Source organism: Citrus clementina, unplaced genomic scaffold, assembly GCF_000493195.1.
Source record: "Citrus clementina cultivar Clemenules unplaced genomic scaffold, Citrus_clementina_v1.0 scaffold_3, whole genome shotgun sequence".
Lineage (NCBI taxonomy): Eukaryota > Viridiplantae > Streptophyta > Magnoliopsida > Sapindales > Rutaceae > Citrus > Citrus x clementina.
In genome coordinates, this window is record NW_006262339.1 from 21,499,205 (window position 1) to 21,513,108 (window position 13,904).

At 30.4% G+C, this 13,904-nt stretch overlaps 1 protein-coding gene across 1 annotated transcript; it reads left to right on the plus strand.

Moving 5' to 3' along the window:
* Positions 1-633: 633 nt before the first annotated feature.
* Positions 634-4,565, plus strand: LOC18045952. The gene is made up of 2 exons (XM_006441625.2): positions 634-1,927; positions 4,189-4,565. Exons 1-2 carry the CDS (start codon positions 737-739, stop codon positions 4,318-4,320), a joined length of 1,323 nt encoding a protein of 440 aa, XP_006441688.1. The 5' UTR covers positions 634-736; the 3' UTR covers positions 4,321-4,565.
* Positions 4,566-13,904: the final 9,339 nt, after the last annotated feature.

Genomic DNA, 13,904 nt, shown 5'->3' on the forward strand with positions numbered 1-13,904 from the left:
AAGACATAGGGAAATATCCATTTAGACCTCCGAGTCTGCTCGAATTGTATAAAACCAATTAAATTTTATAAATATGTTATGAAGGACACTAAGTTTGTAATGTGTTATATTTTGACTCATTTCTTTTATCAATGACAATTTGATATTTTCGAATTTAATTTAACCTTACCTCTATATCAATATCTGATTTATGATATGGGGATGTATTTTAAAATTTAAATTGGGATGGTCTTAGATACTTTTGAAATGAATAAATGTTAGTTTTACCTTCACCAACACTTGATTTTTATTTAAAAAAAGTAATAGTTATTTAGACTTTTCTTGATTACAACCATCGTGAACTAGATAAGATATAATATAACAATTAAATTATTTATTTGATTAAATAACGATTTAACAAGCAATATCGCACGTAAACTATCATATAGTGATAATCAACTACACATTTGATATAATTTTATAAATTATAATGTCTCATAATTGGAGTCAATGTTATACATTAATTAGACATTGTCATTGCTACATTTGTTTAAATATTTTTTTAAACAAATCTACATTGATAAAATGGATTGTTATATGACAATGCTTACAATATATGTCCTCGTTTGCGATTTAGTACAAATTGAGGATCAAAACGTTATTTTGTTATAACCATCTAATCTCTGAAAGCCCTTAAAACTAATCTCATCATCCGCCGTTTATTCCTTATCCGTCTGATTGGACGGTTTGAGATTGCATGAGGTCATCGAAATTCCATGTACATGAGCTGCCACCAGCAGTGTTAAACCTTCCTATCTCGCTCGCTCTCACTCTTTCATTCATCATCACCATCACTTTTGGCTTTTTTCTTTTTCTTTTTCGTTTGTTAGGGTTAGATTTAGGGTTTGTGAATTTCATCACTGTTTTTAAATCAAAAGAAAACATGGAAGGAGATTCGTCATCGTCGTCGTCATCGCCAGTAGCGGTCGCAGCAGCAGCAGGGGCTGGAGGTGAGCTCTTCCAAGAGTGGGAACTCCTTCAAAACACGGACTCGGACGTCGTTAACTCGGAGAACCCAGTTGAGAGTCAGAGGAGTTTTGAGGAAATTGAGGGGGATTACTCTGAAGGTATGATTAGGGCTGATTACTTTTCAATTGATAATGAAAAAAGGCATGTTAAGACTAGTCTTGTTGTGAGTGAAGAGGGTTCTGTTGAGTCTGATAATCCGAGTTGGATTGATCCTGGGTCCGAGACTCAGTACCAGAGAAAGAATTCGGGTGGGTTTTGGTCTGATTCGGGAAGTGATCGGTCTGATGAGCGTAAATATGGTGCTTTTGATGGGAGAAATGAATTGGGTTTTGTTGAAAATTTGAAAAATGGAGTGGGTTTTGAAGGAATTGGAGAAAGGGGGATTGGTGCTGATAATTTGATGAAATTTGGTGATTTTGATCTGAGAAATGAATTGGGTTTTGATGAAAGTACGAAAGGCCAAGTGGATTTCAAAGGAATTGGAGTAGTTCAAGACCAAAATAAGGATTTGGGAAGCAGGTTCTGGTCTGATTCTGGTGGTGATGGTTTGGTTTCAATGAGCTTTGAGGGTGTTGGGAAGGGGAGTGAGGTGAGTTTTGGAGATCATGTGGATAAGCAAGATGAATCTGAGACTTGTGTTGAATTTGAGGGTGGAAATGGCTCGATGGAAGAGAATTCAAATGTTGCTATTGAAGAAAGCAGAGCTGGAGAGAAATCAGCTGGTGATGGGGAGAGGAAACGGGTGGCATGGTGGAAGGTTCCTTTCGAGGTCTTGAAATATTGTGTTTTGAAGGTTAATCCTGTTTGGTCATTCTCCATGGCAGCGGCTGTTATGGGATTGGTTATCTTGGGACGGAGGTTGTATAAGATGAAGCAGAAGAGCAGGAACTTGCAGCTGAAGGTTACTCTTGATGATAAGGTCAGTTATTGCATTTGTTTTGCTATTACAATTGGTAATATTTGAAATTAAATCAAAATTGGAATTTAAATTGATAAATGTGTGAACGTATTATGTTAATTCTATTTGGATGTCTACTGCAGTGTAAATTGTGTTTGTAGAAGTATTGAATATTTTTGCTTGAATTTTCCCTTTAATTTTTTTAAATTTATTTTAGTTAAATAACAGTACCTTTAAACTCTAGTTCTGAACATTTAATAAACTTAATACATATTCTATTTTTTGATTAATTTTGACCAGAAAATGCTACTTTTTATATGCTCTTCATCTAACCGAGAACGTACCTTCTTTGCGATACTTATTATTATACCTATAGATAAGAAATTAAAATTTTTAGCTAGGCAGCTTTTTCTAATCAAGAGAAACTTTTTGGCCACTTTTCTAACCTAAATTTTATTTAGTTACCTATTGCATGATTAGAATTATATAAACCATTTATATATTAATTTGTTTGTGGAGATAACAAAGGGATGTGGATACTTATTTAGATAAATTTTGGTTTTTCCCTATTTGGGATGCAAGCCTGTGAGCATTATCCAACATTTGTGACTTCAAAGTTCCATGTTTATAAGACTTGACGTCTGCCTTGAGCAAGCATCTGGTTTGACGTACTTACTAGTTAGTGAATAAGAGTAGGCAATGTGCGATATCCTGCTTCACTAGAATAGGAGCTTCTTTGCTAGTATATAGAACATGGTGTTTGTCTTTAATAAGCATGCTGTCATTTTTTTGAAAAGCCTGGAACTCTGGAATCTGGAAACTGTGGGCTGAAAGCACACTGCATTGGATTTAAAGAGACCCTAGTACAACAATTGATATCAAAGCAGATTTAAACCCATGTGGGTGGACCCGAATTGGAACTTGTAAATTGAAAATAAAACGGCAAGGACTGCATGTTCAAAGTGCACAAATTGTGCTTTAATGGTGTTCGTTGTAACAATTGTTTTTGGAGCAAAACTAGGTAAGCCCACAGAGGACTTCTGGCCCTTGAAAATGGATAGATTGTTGAGATGTATTTTTTAGGGATTTCTAGTGGATGAAGTAACTCTATTTGCAAGATTCCACATCTGTAGTGTGAGAGTTACTGAGGTAGTTTCGTTTAATAAGACCTCGGTGCAGGAGTAGACCTCATTGCCGTCTAATGCCTAGTTAGCAGGACCCATGTGAAGATTGCCTAAAAATCAAAGTGGGCAATAGGAGGTTTCCCTCCCACTTTGTAGCTAAATTAGCTGGGCTTTTTCTATGCAACTAGTTGGGTAGAAGGCGGCTCAATCAATAAAGATTGATATTCTCTCTTAATTCTCTGTCTACTGTTTAGCATAGTTTCTCTCACTTTCCCTTATTTCTCTCTTGTTTCTTATTAGTTAATAACCAGTTGATTAATCAACAAAGATAAATCAGAACCTTTACTAGGATTGCCTTCAAGGCTATGTGCGCACCACATATGATATCTTGCTTGGTTGAATTGGTTCCTAATCTCTTTTGGATTTTTTGACCAGATTGCATTTTTGAGTCAAGTAATAATTGACCTGGTTTCCCTCCCAACATATTTATCTAACTTTAGATAAGTTACCTTGTGATGAGTTTGTTAGTTGTCATATCCGATCCCTTTGGTCACACATAATCAGTTTTGCAGCATAGCTTCCTTAAACACTTGGTTCACATTTTGTCAACATCCAAGGTTAACCACCTTCTCTTGATCATGATGGTCTTATGTTTGTAGTAGATTGATCTTTTATGCATTTACGGTATATACAAGCAATGCAGCTGAAGAGATTAGATAGTCATCATAGTAGATTAAAGAGATTAGATAGTCATCATAGTAGATTATAGGGATAAAACGGAGTTTCTTTCTTTCTCTTTCCCTATGTTAGGGTGAGAGTTTGGAATGTGAAGGGTTCATGGACCATCTATGGAGAACTGTCTATGTCAATCAAAGAGAACTTTCTTTATGGATCATGTAAATTTATAATTCATAGTGTGAATATGAAGAGAAGAATAGGATACAACTTGTATTGATTTTACTTGCTGAGTTCAAACTATTACAAATCTTACGCAGAATTATTTAATTTTGCTGCCGTTAAATTTTGAGGAACTTCTTCCCTTTTCCTCTATGGTATTTCAAACAATGTGCCTCTTGTAAATGAATAGTCTAATTTGTTGGTGAACGATGTTTAGCAAGAATTGACAGATAACAAATTCCCACTGTTCAACTTGTGCAGAAGGTGTCTCAGTTCAGGAGTCGTGCTGCTCGTCTAAATGAAGCGTTTTCAGTAGTAAGGCGAGTGCCAATAGTACGTCCTGCCCTCCCTGTGCCTGGAGCAAATCCGTGGCCTGTGATGAGCTTGAGGTAAAAGTATTCTTCATGGAAGTAGATAATGTAATGAAGCAGTATCTCCACAAGTTAAGCTTATGATTATATGTTTGTCTTGGCTTGCTATATATGGATTGAAGTGTTTCAGTTCTTCTTTAATGTATAAACTCCTAAGAATTCCGATTGTGTGTAAATTCTGCCATTGAATCTAGTTCATATTCTCTCCTCCACCACCCCAAAATTCCCCAAATAAATAAATATGTACAGATTTAAGTAAAATAAAAAGAAAAAATAAAAGCATATACTCCCTAGTTGTTTGTTCGTGCATTTCGGTTCAGCTTTAAAACTGTCGCTGAGCTTTCAATCTGTAGGTTGTTTTTCATTTTTCTCTCTTTTTATGGGCGAGGTAAAAGAAGCTTTCTGAATCTTTCAACTTATGCAAGAATGTTCAAGTTGCATTTGTTGTATCATATTTATCCGGAAGCTGTTGTTTTGTGTTGGGTGTTACAATAAATGAATCATACACATGGCATGATATCATTGGATGATTCTACTACAAAAGATTTTGCCCTGTATGGTATCTTGAGTTAACACTCTCAAGATTAGTATAGTATTATTTGTTGATATTGATGAATTATGATATATTGCAATGTCATTCTCTCCATGGTTTTCATTAAACTGAGGGTTGATTTTTAATTTTAGCACTTTATGTTTGTCACCTAAAACTTAGAAGTTAGTACTTATTATGTCCCAATAGAAGTAAATCAGGAACTTTGACCCAACAATTAAGTTTGAATGTTGATCGAGCTATTTAACTCTAAAGTACCCTATCTACAATTAATTTTTTTCCACCTACATTATAGACCTAATTAGTTTTTTCCAACTACATTATAGACCTAATTAATTTTATTTTCTAACAATCAGTTATTTACATAATACTCTTATCATTAAGATTTTAAAAATGTTGCATTTCATATTTTCAAAGAACTAGGGAGTATTACGAATGTAACATAAATCACATGCCCAAATATTTCTATTCTTATTTCCTTAATCGTAAGTAATTAAAGTGAAAAAAATAAATAAATGAATATCTTTTTATATTATACAATCGATAATAGATTTAGGATCCGGAGTTCCGCATGCAGCCCAATTGGTGCAGGATACGCACGGGAAGCGTATTGATTCAATCAATTCTTTTTATTTTGTCAGATATTTAATTTAGAAATTTTTTTTCATACAAAACAACTAATTGCAACAAAACATTAATCTCAAATTGCTAGTTTTTAGATTATTCTTTCTTTCTAAAAATAAATAATCCAACACCTATATATGTATTCATGTGAATATCTATGCAATGCAGTAATCTAGTGCGTAACCAATATTAAAATTAAAAAAAAAATTTTGTCGCCACACCCACGTACATTTTCTAGTAGCCTTTTTGAAAATTATATCATTTTCTTTAAGAAGAAAATCAGTTCAAATCGTCAAATGTTTACAAATTAATTACTTGCAACTTCCATGTCCATGACAGGTCAGTTTGAGAATACTGTAATTTTTAAAATAATTATTTTTAGTTATATTGTATAAATAATCAACTGTGAAAAAAATCAGTTAAGTGTTCAATAAATTTTGTTTTTAGAAGTACTATGAGTTTTGAAAGCAGTTAGACGTTGGTAAATTTTATTGTTAAACTACTGAGAGAAAACAAATGACTAAAATGTACATAATGTAAATAAAAAAAATTACTTATACATATAAAAACAAGTACATAGAATATTTTTAATTATGTATTATAATGATTTTACTAAAAATAAAATTTATAATATATAGATTTATTTTTTATCTTAAAACAATTGATAATTAAATTTATAATATAGTGAAACAATTTTAATAATAATTCGACCAATAAATTGATATTAATAAATATATATTGATGAATTATAATAAAAATTTATTAAAATATTGATTTTATTTCCAATTTGAATAAGGATAATGTTGGATTTAGGTAATAATTTTAAGAATATTTATGGAATTGGATTAAAGGATAAAATGGATTCTCAAAATCAGAATTTAAAAAATACTCCTTTATTTTTCAAAATCAATTGTAAGAAGGACTTATTTTGATACAAATATTTTTAATTTTTTTACAATATTTAAATTATCTTTTAAATTTTTAAAATTACTTTTAAATCTTTTAAAAGCAATCCCAAACGACTCCTGCATGTCCACTTTGAATTCTAAATTTCGATTTTTGTCTTTGAATGATTTTGTGGAAAATAAAGGAACCATACAATCTTAAATGGCAACGCCACGACTTCGTACTGTATCGATGATTTGGCATTAATTTAAAATGAGTAATGCTGCGGCTCAAGTTGCATTCCATTATTCATTGAATATCACAATAAATAACAAAATGACTTTAAAAGATTGACATTATTCATGTGATGTTCACTGTAATATGCCGCACGTGTAAACATTGATTGAATTGGCGTGTCATCAGTTCTTCAGATTTGTTTCTTTGATTATCCTTTCGTTCTTGATTTCGCTTTCTTGTATTAATTGGATCGTAACATGCGAGGTTCTTTGCATCTTCTTGGATCAAGTTTAGTTTTAGATTAAACGGATCCCATTGCTAATTACTCTTATAAATATTGAAAAGAAAATGGTACTTTTTTCAATTCATGTCCTAATTTTAAAAAAATAAATTCATTATTACAAAATCTAAAATTTAAAAATCTCAAAATTATCATTCATTAGTCACTTTCTTTCTCTACCTTACAATTATATATTCTCTATCTACGTTCACATTTGGCAAACTAAACACTCAATTTTACTCTCTTTTGAATTCATTTTTTTTTCTTGCCTTTGTTAGTATATCATGATTTATATTTCAGCCTTTTTATATATAAAAATCTTTTTCTCAATATTTATCAAATTTTGTATTTGGTAAATATTAATTTCTTGATATTCATTAACTTTCATGATTAATAAAAAAATGTTCATATTTATTTTTAAATAATGGGCCTTGTTCTTCTTAGCTAGTTATACTAATTACTTACAGCTAAAATGATATATCTTTACGAATTGATGAGAATCGGTGAAAATGGGAATAGAAAGACAACAAAGCATTAATTAAGTAATTTAAAAAAATTATGTTAAAATTCTTAATTTAAAAAATACCGTTGAGAGAAAATTAATGGATTTAATTACCTTCCCTAACAAATATTGATTTGAGCCAGTGGTGGATCCATAAATTTAAATTGGGGGTGGGGGAGCTTAGTTCAAAAAAACTTTGTTTAATTTGGGGTGCTTTTTTCTTAATGTTCACTTGAATAAATTTTAAGTCTTATAAACTCAAATTTCATTACTTTTTTTTAATTCTAAATAATAATAGTAATAAATTATTTATTTTAAATGCGTAAAAGTATCATTTTTTTAAAGTACTTTCCATAAAATATTTAAAAAATAATAATGTGGCTATTGAGATTTAAACCAAAACTTTAAAACCATCAAATAATACTCTTACCGTTGAACTACATTTCTTTTGTTAGGTGAAAAATGTGTTCATTTTTTTTTTATTTAACTTTATCAGAAGGGGTTTAGGGTATATTTAAAAGAAAAATTAATGGACCAGAAGGGGCTGAAGCCCCTCCTAGGCATTAGTTGAGTCTGCCCATGATTTGAGCCAAATAATAAGTGATGCTAGATCAAATATTAAATTATTAATATGTTAGGATCACTGACCAAATAATTGATCTCATTGCCTGAATTTCTAAATTCAGAAATTAAGATTTTTTTTTATGTTACAAAGATTTTTAGATTTTTTTCCCTTTAATATAAAGATTTAATACAAAGAGTTAGGTGGTGTTTGTTTGTGTTAAGAAAATTATCCAACATCAACTGAGATTTTTTCTTTTTGGGTTAGATATATAATAGACTTATGCAATCCTTGTCTCCTAATTCTTTATATGTATAATTTTAAGAGCTTAAACTATTATTATTCAAATTAGATATAGTATATTAAGTAATGGAAATATTTCAATTTAGGATCTTAGACTATGTCACAATTTAAAAAGGGATATTATCATTTTCCCACCAAAGGTATTCTGACACATCATGTCAGTACCACGGTTTGGTAAAACTATCAGTTTACCACCAAACATTTAAACTGTTAGCATTTTCCCACCATTCTGTTAAAACTCAGTTAATATGTAACGAAAAATTCATAAAATGTCAATTTTACCCCTGGAACATAAAAGACGATTTTGCCCTTTAAGAAGGAAGAATAGCAAATAATGATTTAATTACAAAATTCATAAAATGTTAATTACATGGTCTTTTAAAAGGTCAATTTTACAAAATTCATAAAGAGTAATTTTTGCCTTTTAAGAAGGAAGAACAGCAAATGATGACAAAATTCATAAAAGATTAGTTACATGGTCTTTTACACTTCAGGGTTAAAATTGACCTTTTATGAATTTTCCGTTACTTATTAACTGAGTTTTAACGGAATGATGGAAAAATGCTAACAGTTTAAATATTTGGTGGTAAATTGATAGTTTTACCAAACCGTGGTACTAACATGATGTGTCGGAATACATTTGGTGGGAAAATAATAATATCCCATTTAAAAAAGCTATTAAACTGTATGATTTAATAAGCATTATACTATTAAATCATTTAGCTTAATAACTTTTCTGGATTTTAATAAATAAAGTCCAGGATAAAACTCACGGCATTTCTATCCACGGTTTATTAACCATATCTTTCTGTTCAAGAACTCAAGCACTTACTATACTATTGATAATGGATTCCACAATATCAATGCGATTATTATTTAGATCGACCTTAATAATATGCGATAGCAACCAATTACTGCTGTGACGCGAACGCCATTAATCTTTTATTATTCTTGTTCTTACTCTAATCGTTGCCATTGTAGATTTGTAGTATTGTTATCGTTATGTACATATGAAGACAAATTTTAGTTGGATATCTAAACCATAAATCTACATATAGATTTATAATTTAAGTAAAAAGGATGCTTGAAAAATCCTAAACACCGGAAGCAACATGCTTTCAATTTACAACATATTTGATGCTTTTCCTATTTGCTTACTTCCACAAACGAAACTCTACAGATAATTTTTTTTTAATACTATTATATAGGATTGTTATTGATATTATATCAGACATTATAATTAATATTTACAAAAAGATTATACAACTGAGATCTTTTTTTTTTACATGTACTCTTCTAAAACTCTGTCTAGATTCTTTAAACCCTCTCTAATATTCGAGAAGTGTCCACTCCACTCACATTTGTGAAAAAGAAATTGTCTCCATTCAATTATTTGATAATTGAAGGAGGATTGAAACTAACCCACAGTTAAATTTAATCCATGAGAATCCCAACAAATTTTCACAAGTTTTATAAGTTAGCAGTAAGGCTACACATAAGCTCAATGACATAATACAGAGTTTGTAATTTTGTATACCAAGTGATGTGATATCTGACATTATTTTTAATTTAAAGTGTTAAAAATTATTATATTAATGATGGCATGATAAAGTTAACTATACATTGACAATCCATGATTATAATTATATTATATTTAGGTTTTTTCCGATGACTTTCGATGGTGTTGTTCTTGTTTCCGAATTGGGAAAATATGTATGTTGAGTCCCCTGCGGACTTCGATGATACTGATTTTCTTGCACTCACGGGCGATACGCTTTGTAGGAGTGACTTTTACTAAGTGAATTTGTTAATGTTCCCTTTTCATCGGGTTTTAGATTTGGGATCTACATACAAATATTATTCTGGAATAACTGTTTGTGGTGTCTTTGCGAGCACAATGAGGGAGTCTGTTTCTGATTTCAATAAGATTTTCACCAACGCTAATTGAGAAGGTGAGTCAAAGTGCCACGATTAAGCCAAATTAAAAAGATTTCCCATGTATAATCATTAGATTTTAGTAGTAGTAGTAGTAGAATAGTTCTTTTTAGTTAAGAAGACTCCGTAGTAAAATCTTTCTTGTACAATCATTAGATTTTAGCGGTAAAATAGTTCTTTTCGATTAAAAAAATTTTCTACTAAAATTTCTTTTATAATTCTTTTGGGTTACTATCAAATGTTAGGCATACATGTAATTAACTTCGCGCCCACTTAAGTTGTTGCAATATAGAGTTTTCTGCTAATATTTGTACTCGACGGGGCTTGTTTTGTAATTCGACCAATTTGCTTATAATTAATTAATAAAGCTTCTCTTCCACTAAAACAGGATTTAGTTTATATTTAAGTCACTTAAAATATAAATTTTATTTAGGGAGAATTTAAATGATGCATCTTTGACCTTTCAAAAAAAAAAAAAAAAGAACATTGGTGTTTTTTCTGAAACTATTAATCCTTGAATTTCTTTTCAACAAAAAGAAAAATGTGATAAAAGCTACTCAATAATTTTTTGTAATTTATTTAGACAAGTGGCAAAATATGGTATCATTCATAACGGATGCCAGAAAGTGACATCATCGATGTATGAGGACATGTATTATTAATTTTCTCAAAGGGCACACTCCGTTTGGAAATTTAATTAAGGCAAATATTAAGTTATAATTATTGTAATTTACAATTTTTATGTGAATCACATAAATTATAGGATCTTATAATTTTATATGGTTCATATGAAAAGTGGAAGTTATAATAATTATAACTTAGAGACTCCTTATATCCCTCTCACACGTCCTACAATTTATGTGATTCACGTGAGAATAATAAATTACAATAATTATAACTTAAAAGACTCCTTGAATCCCTTTAACATACATTTAATCTATATTACAACTACTTTCATAATAAATAAATAGTGTAGGGTTCACTCACTGTTCGTGAGTAGAGTAACATACATTAAATGTATGTCCGGGTTTACCTTTAATTAATTGTCGCTTGTCAAATTCATACTTAGTTGTTGGAGGAATGGTCAGAGTTTGAAGCATGCATTAGCGAATTTATTACTTGCAACTGCCAAACTACATGCGTACCACACGTGTTTTGCATGTCTTTTTGAAGGGCAGCGAATTTATTACTTGCAGAAGCTGCTCGTAACAGCTTCGAACTTTCCCATTCCATCACCTGCATTGGGACCTCTTTCTCTCTCCTCTAGCACCCGTGGAAGTTCCCCATTGGCTGCTGTTACTTACAGCAGCTGTAACATAGACTTCTCCGATTTTTGAATCGCAAATTTCTGGGCACAGTAGTGGGGTTTGCACGAGATGCATGTTTTGAAATTTCGATTTTATTTTGAATGATTCTGTTCAAAATAATTAAGGAACCCTGCCCAAAAGATAGTGATTGACATTTGTTTAAGAACACAACAGTGAAGATGACGCAACGAAGATGACGCAATTCATAAGTTTAAACATGTGCGAATGTCCGTCAAGGGCCGTATGGTAATTTTAACCTTCGAATAGGGTACCTCGCAATTTGAAGATGGTTAAAAAAATCAACAAAAATCAATAAAATCTGATTATCCTACGGCACGGATTTTAAATTTTGTAATTATGAGATATGAAAATGGTAAATGATTTCATGTATTTCGTATTAAAATTTATTAATAATTCTTAGATCCTAACTTTTATAAGCATAAGATATACACGAAAATAGTACATTTGATCGTATAATATCTCAATATTTGAAAATATTGTAAATCACTTATTGGTCGAGCGATGGGTATCTCATTCCTTCATTCTTTGAGGTCGAGGATTTGAGCCTCATTTTATATGTAACAAGGAAATAATAGTTTCTTCATTTTCATTATAATGAAATTTCAAGTGGGACTTTTGTTTTAATAAATTGAAGTAGGCCTAGGTTAGCGTTGGACAATAATACTATGGTATGACCAATCTATATATTTTTTTTAAATTTGGTTGTGAAATGGGTTTTTTTTTTTTTAATTCTAGCAAATTATGCATTGACCTCTCTACTCTACATATATTGCATTAACGAAGGCCTATATCGTCCAAATTGACAAGTTCGCAATGCCAAAGTATTGTGTTCATGCTAGCATCTTGGAAGGGTGATTTTGAAACAATTCGTGACTACCAAAAGCATGGCTGCAATTGAAAATTTGTAAGCGCCGGACTAATATGTTAAAATTGAAAATCTCATATTCTTTTGTTTTTTTAATAACAAATAACAAGACTCCAATAGAGTTGATCCAAAAAAAACAAAAAAAAAATAATTTTAAGATATTAAAGTAGGTTTAGAGTTTTAATTTTAGGATTTTGGATTGGACTTCATGTCCGGATAGAATAATCAATTGTACGTATATGATAATAACTAATACTTGGTGATGCACGCTGCATATCAAAATTCATTATTGAATGTGACACCTCATGTTAGACTTTTAAACTTGCGTTTAGGACCCGATTGGCATTATCACAATTGTTTTTCACGTTCACATATATCTATGCGCACGTTTAAAATTTGTCTTTATTCTAGTGTAGTGGCGGCTCAAGCCTACGCGGGCCCGCCCCAGTCAAATGTTCAATATCAATTTAGACCCATTATTTTATTAATATATAGTTAAAATAAACTAATAATTTATTAAAAATTTGAATTTATATCCTTTATAAAAAGAGTTTCAATTTAAATTAATTAAAATATACTAGTAATGTATACGTTTTTCAAAATATTTTCTTTTTTATTTTAAAGTTCAAACAATCTCACTACGGTGTTTAACGTGACCTCTTAGTTCAACTAAATTCAATTGTTTTTTTTAAAAATAATTTTTTAACTTCACCCCAGCTTTTTAATTGCCCCTATAGAATTTATGATTTGTCCCCTTGGACTTTCAATAAAATATAAAAAAACCCCATTCATGAACATATATTTTTATCGCTAATTTCAACTCGAATTGGTCCCACTATTTTAAGAGCATAGCTCTGCTCCGCCGCCATTGAGCGCACCCCAAAACTTATTATGTGAATTGTGCTCCACATGATAGTCGTGGCAAAGTACGTATTTTACTATTGTGAAGAAATGATTGATGTTGAGAGTTGCTTTTATTATTACTCAATTATTTTTTGCAACCACAGAATCCAGAAACCCAAAAGAAAAGGCAATCCCTCATCACATTTTCTCAACTTCATTGTCGGCGAAAATATTTCGCTGAGAATATGAATCTTGGGTTAAGTTAAAAATGAGTAAAAATTTATTCTTTATATTTTAAAGTTAGTATCTGTTTATTTTTTAAAAATTATTTAACATATTTCAAATCACCTCTGTATTAAACTATTGACATTCTTATTATTATTTTTTTTCTTTTGGCTTATTCTGCACTATTACGCTCTTATAATAATTTTTTTGACATAATAAAACAATTAAATTACCAATCCAAAAAATAAAATAGAAACAAAAAGAATATTTATTAATTTTTGTGGAACACTCAATTGAGGGGTCAATATATTAATTTTCTTATTAATGTCCGAAAAATGGTCATTTAATTTTTTTGGACATAGGTGAGTTTCTACAAAAATTAATATATATCTTTTTTTTTAATTTTATCTTTGGGATTAAATTGATAATTTAATTTTTTATTAATGTAAAAAAATTATTATAAAAAT

Bases quoted from the DNA above. Each gene is read 5' to 3' on its own strand.
- LOC18045952 (XM_006441625.2), top strand. From the start codon at position 737: ATGAGGTCATCGAAATTCCATGTACATGAGCTGCCACCAGCAGTGTTA. The intron at 1,928-4,188 runs GTCAGTTATTGC...CAACTTGTGCAG, and splicing joins AGGTTACTCTTGATGATAAG to AAGGTGTCTCAGTTCAGGAG.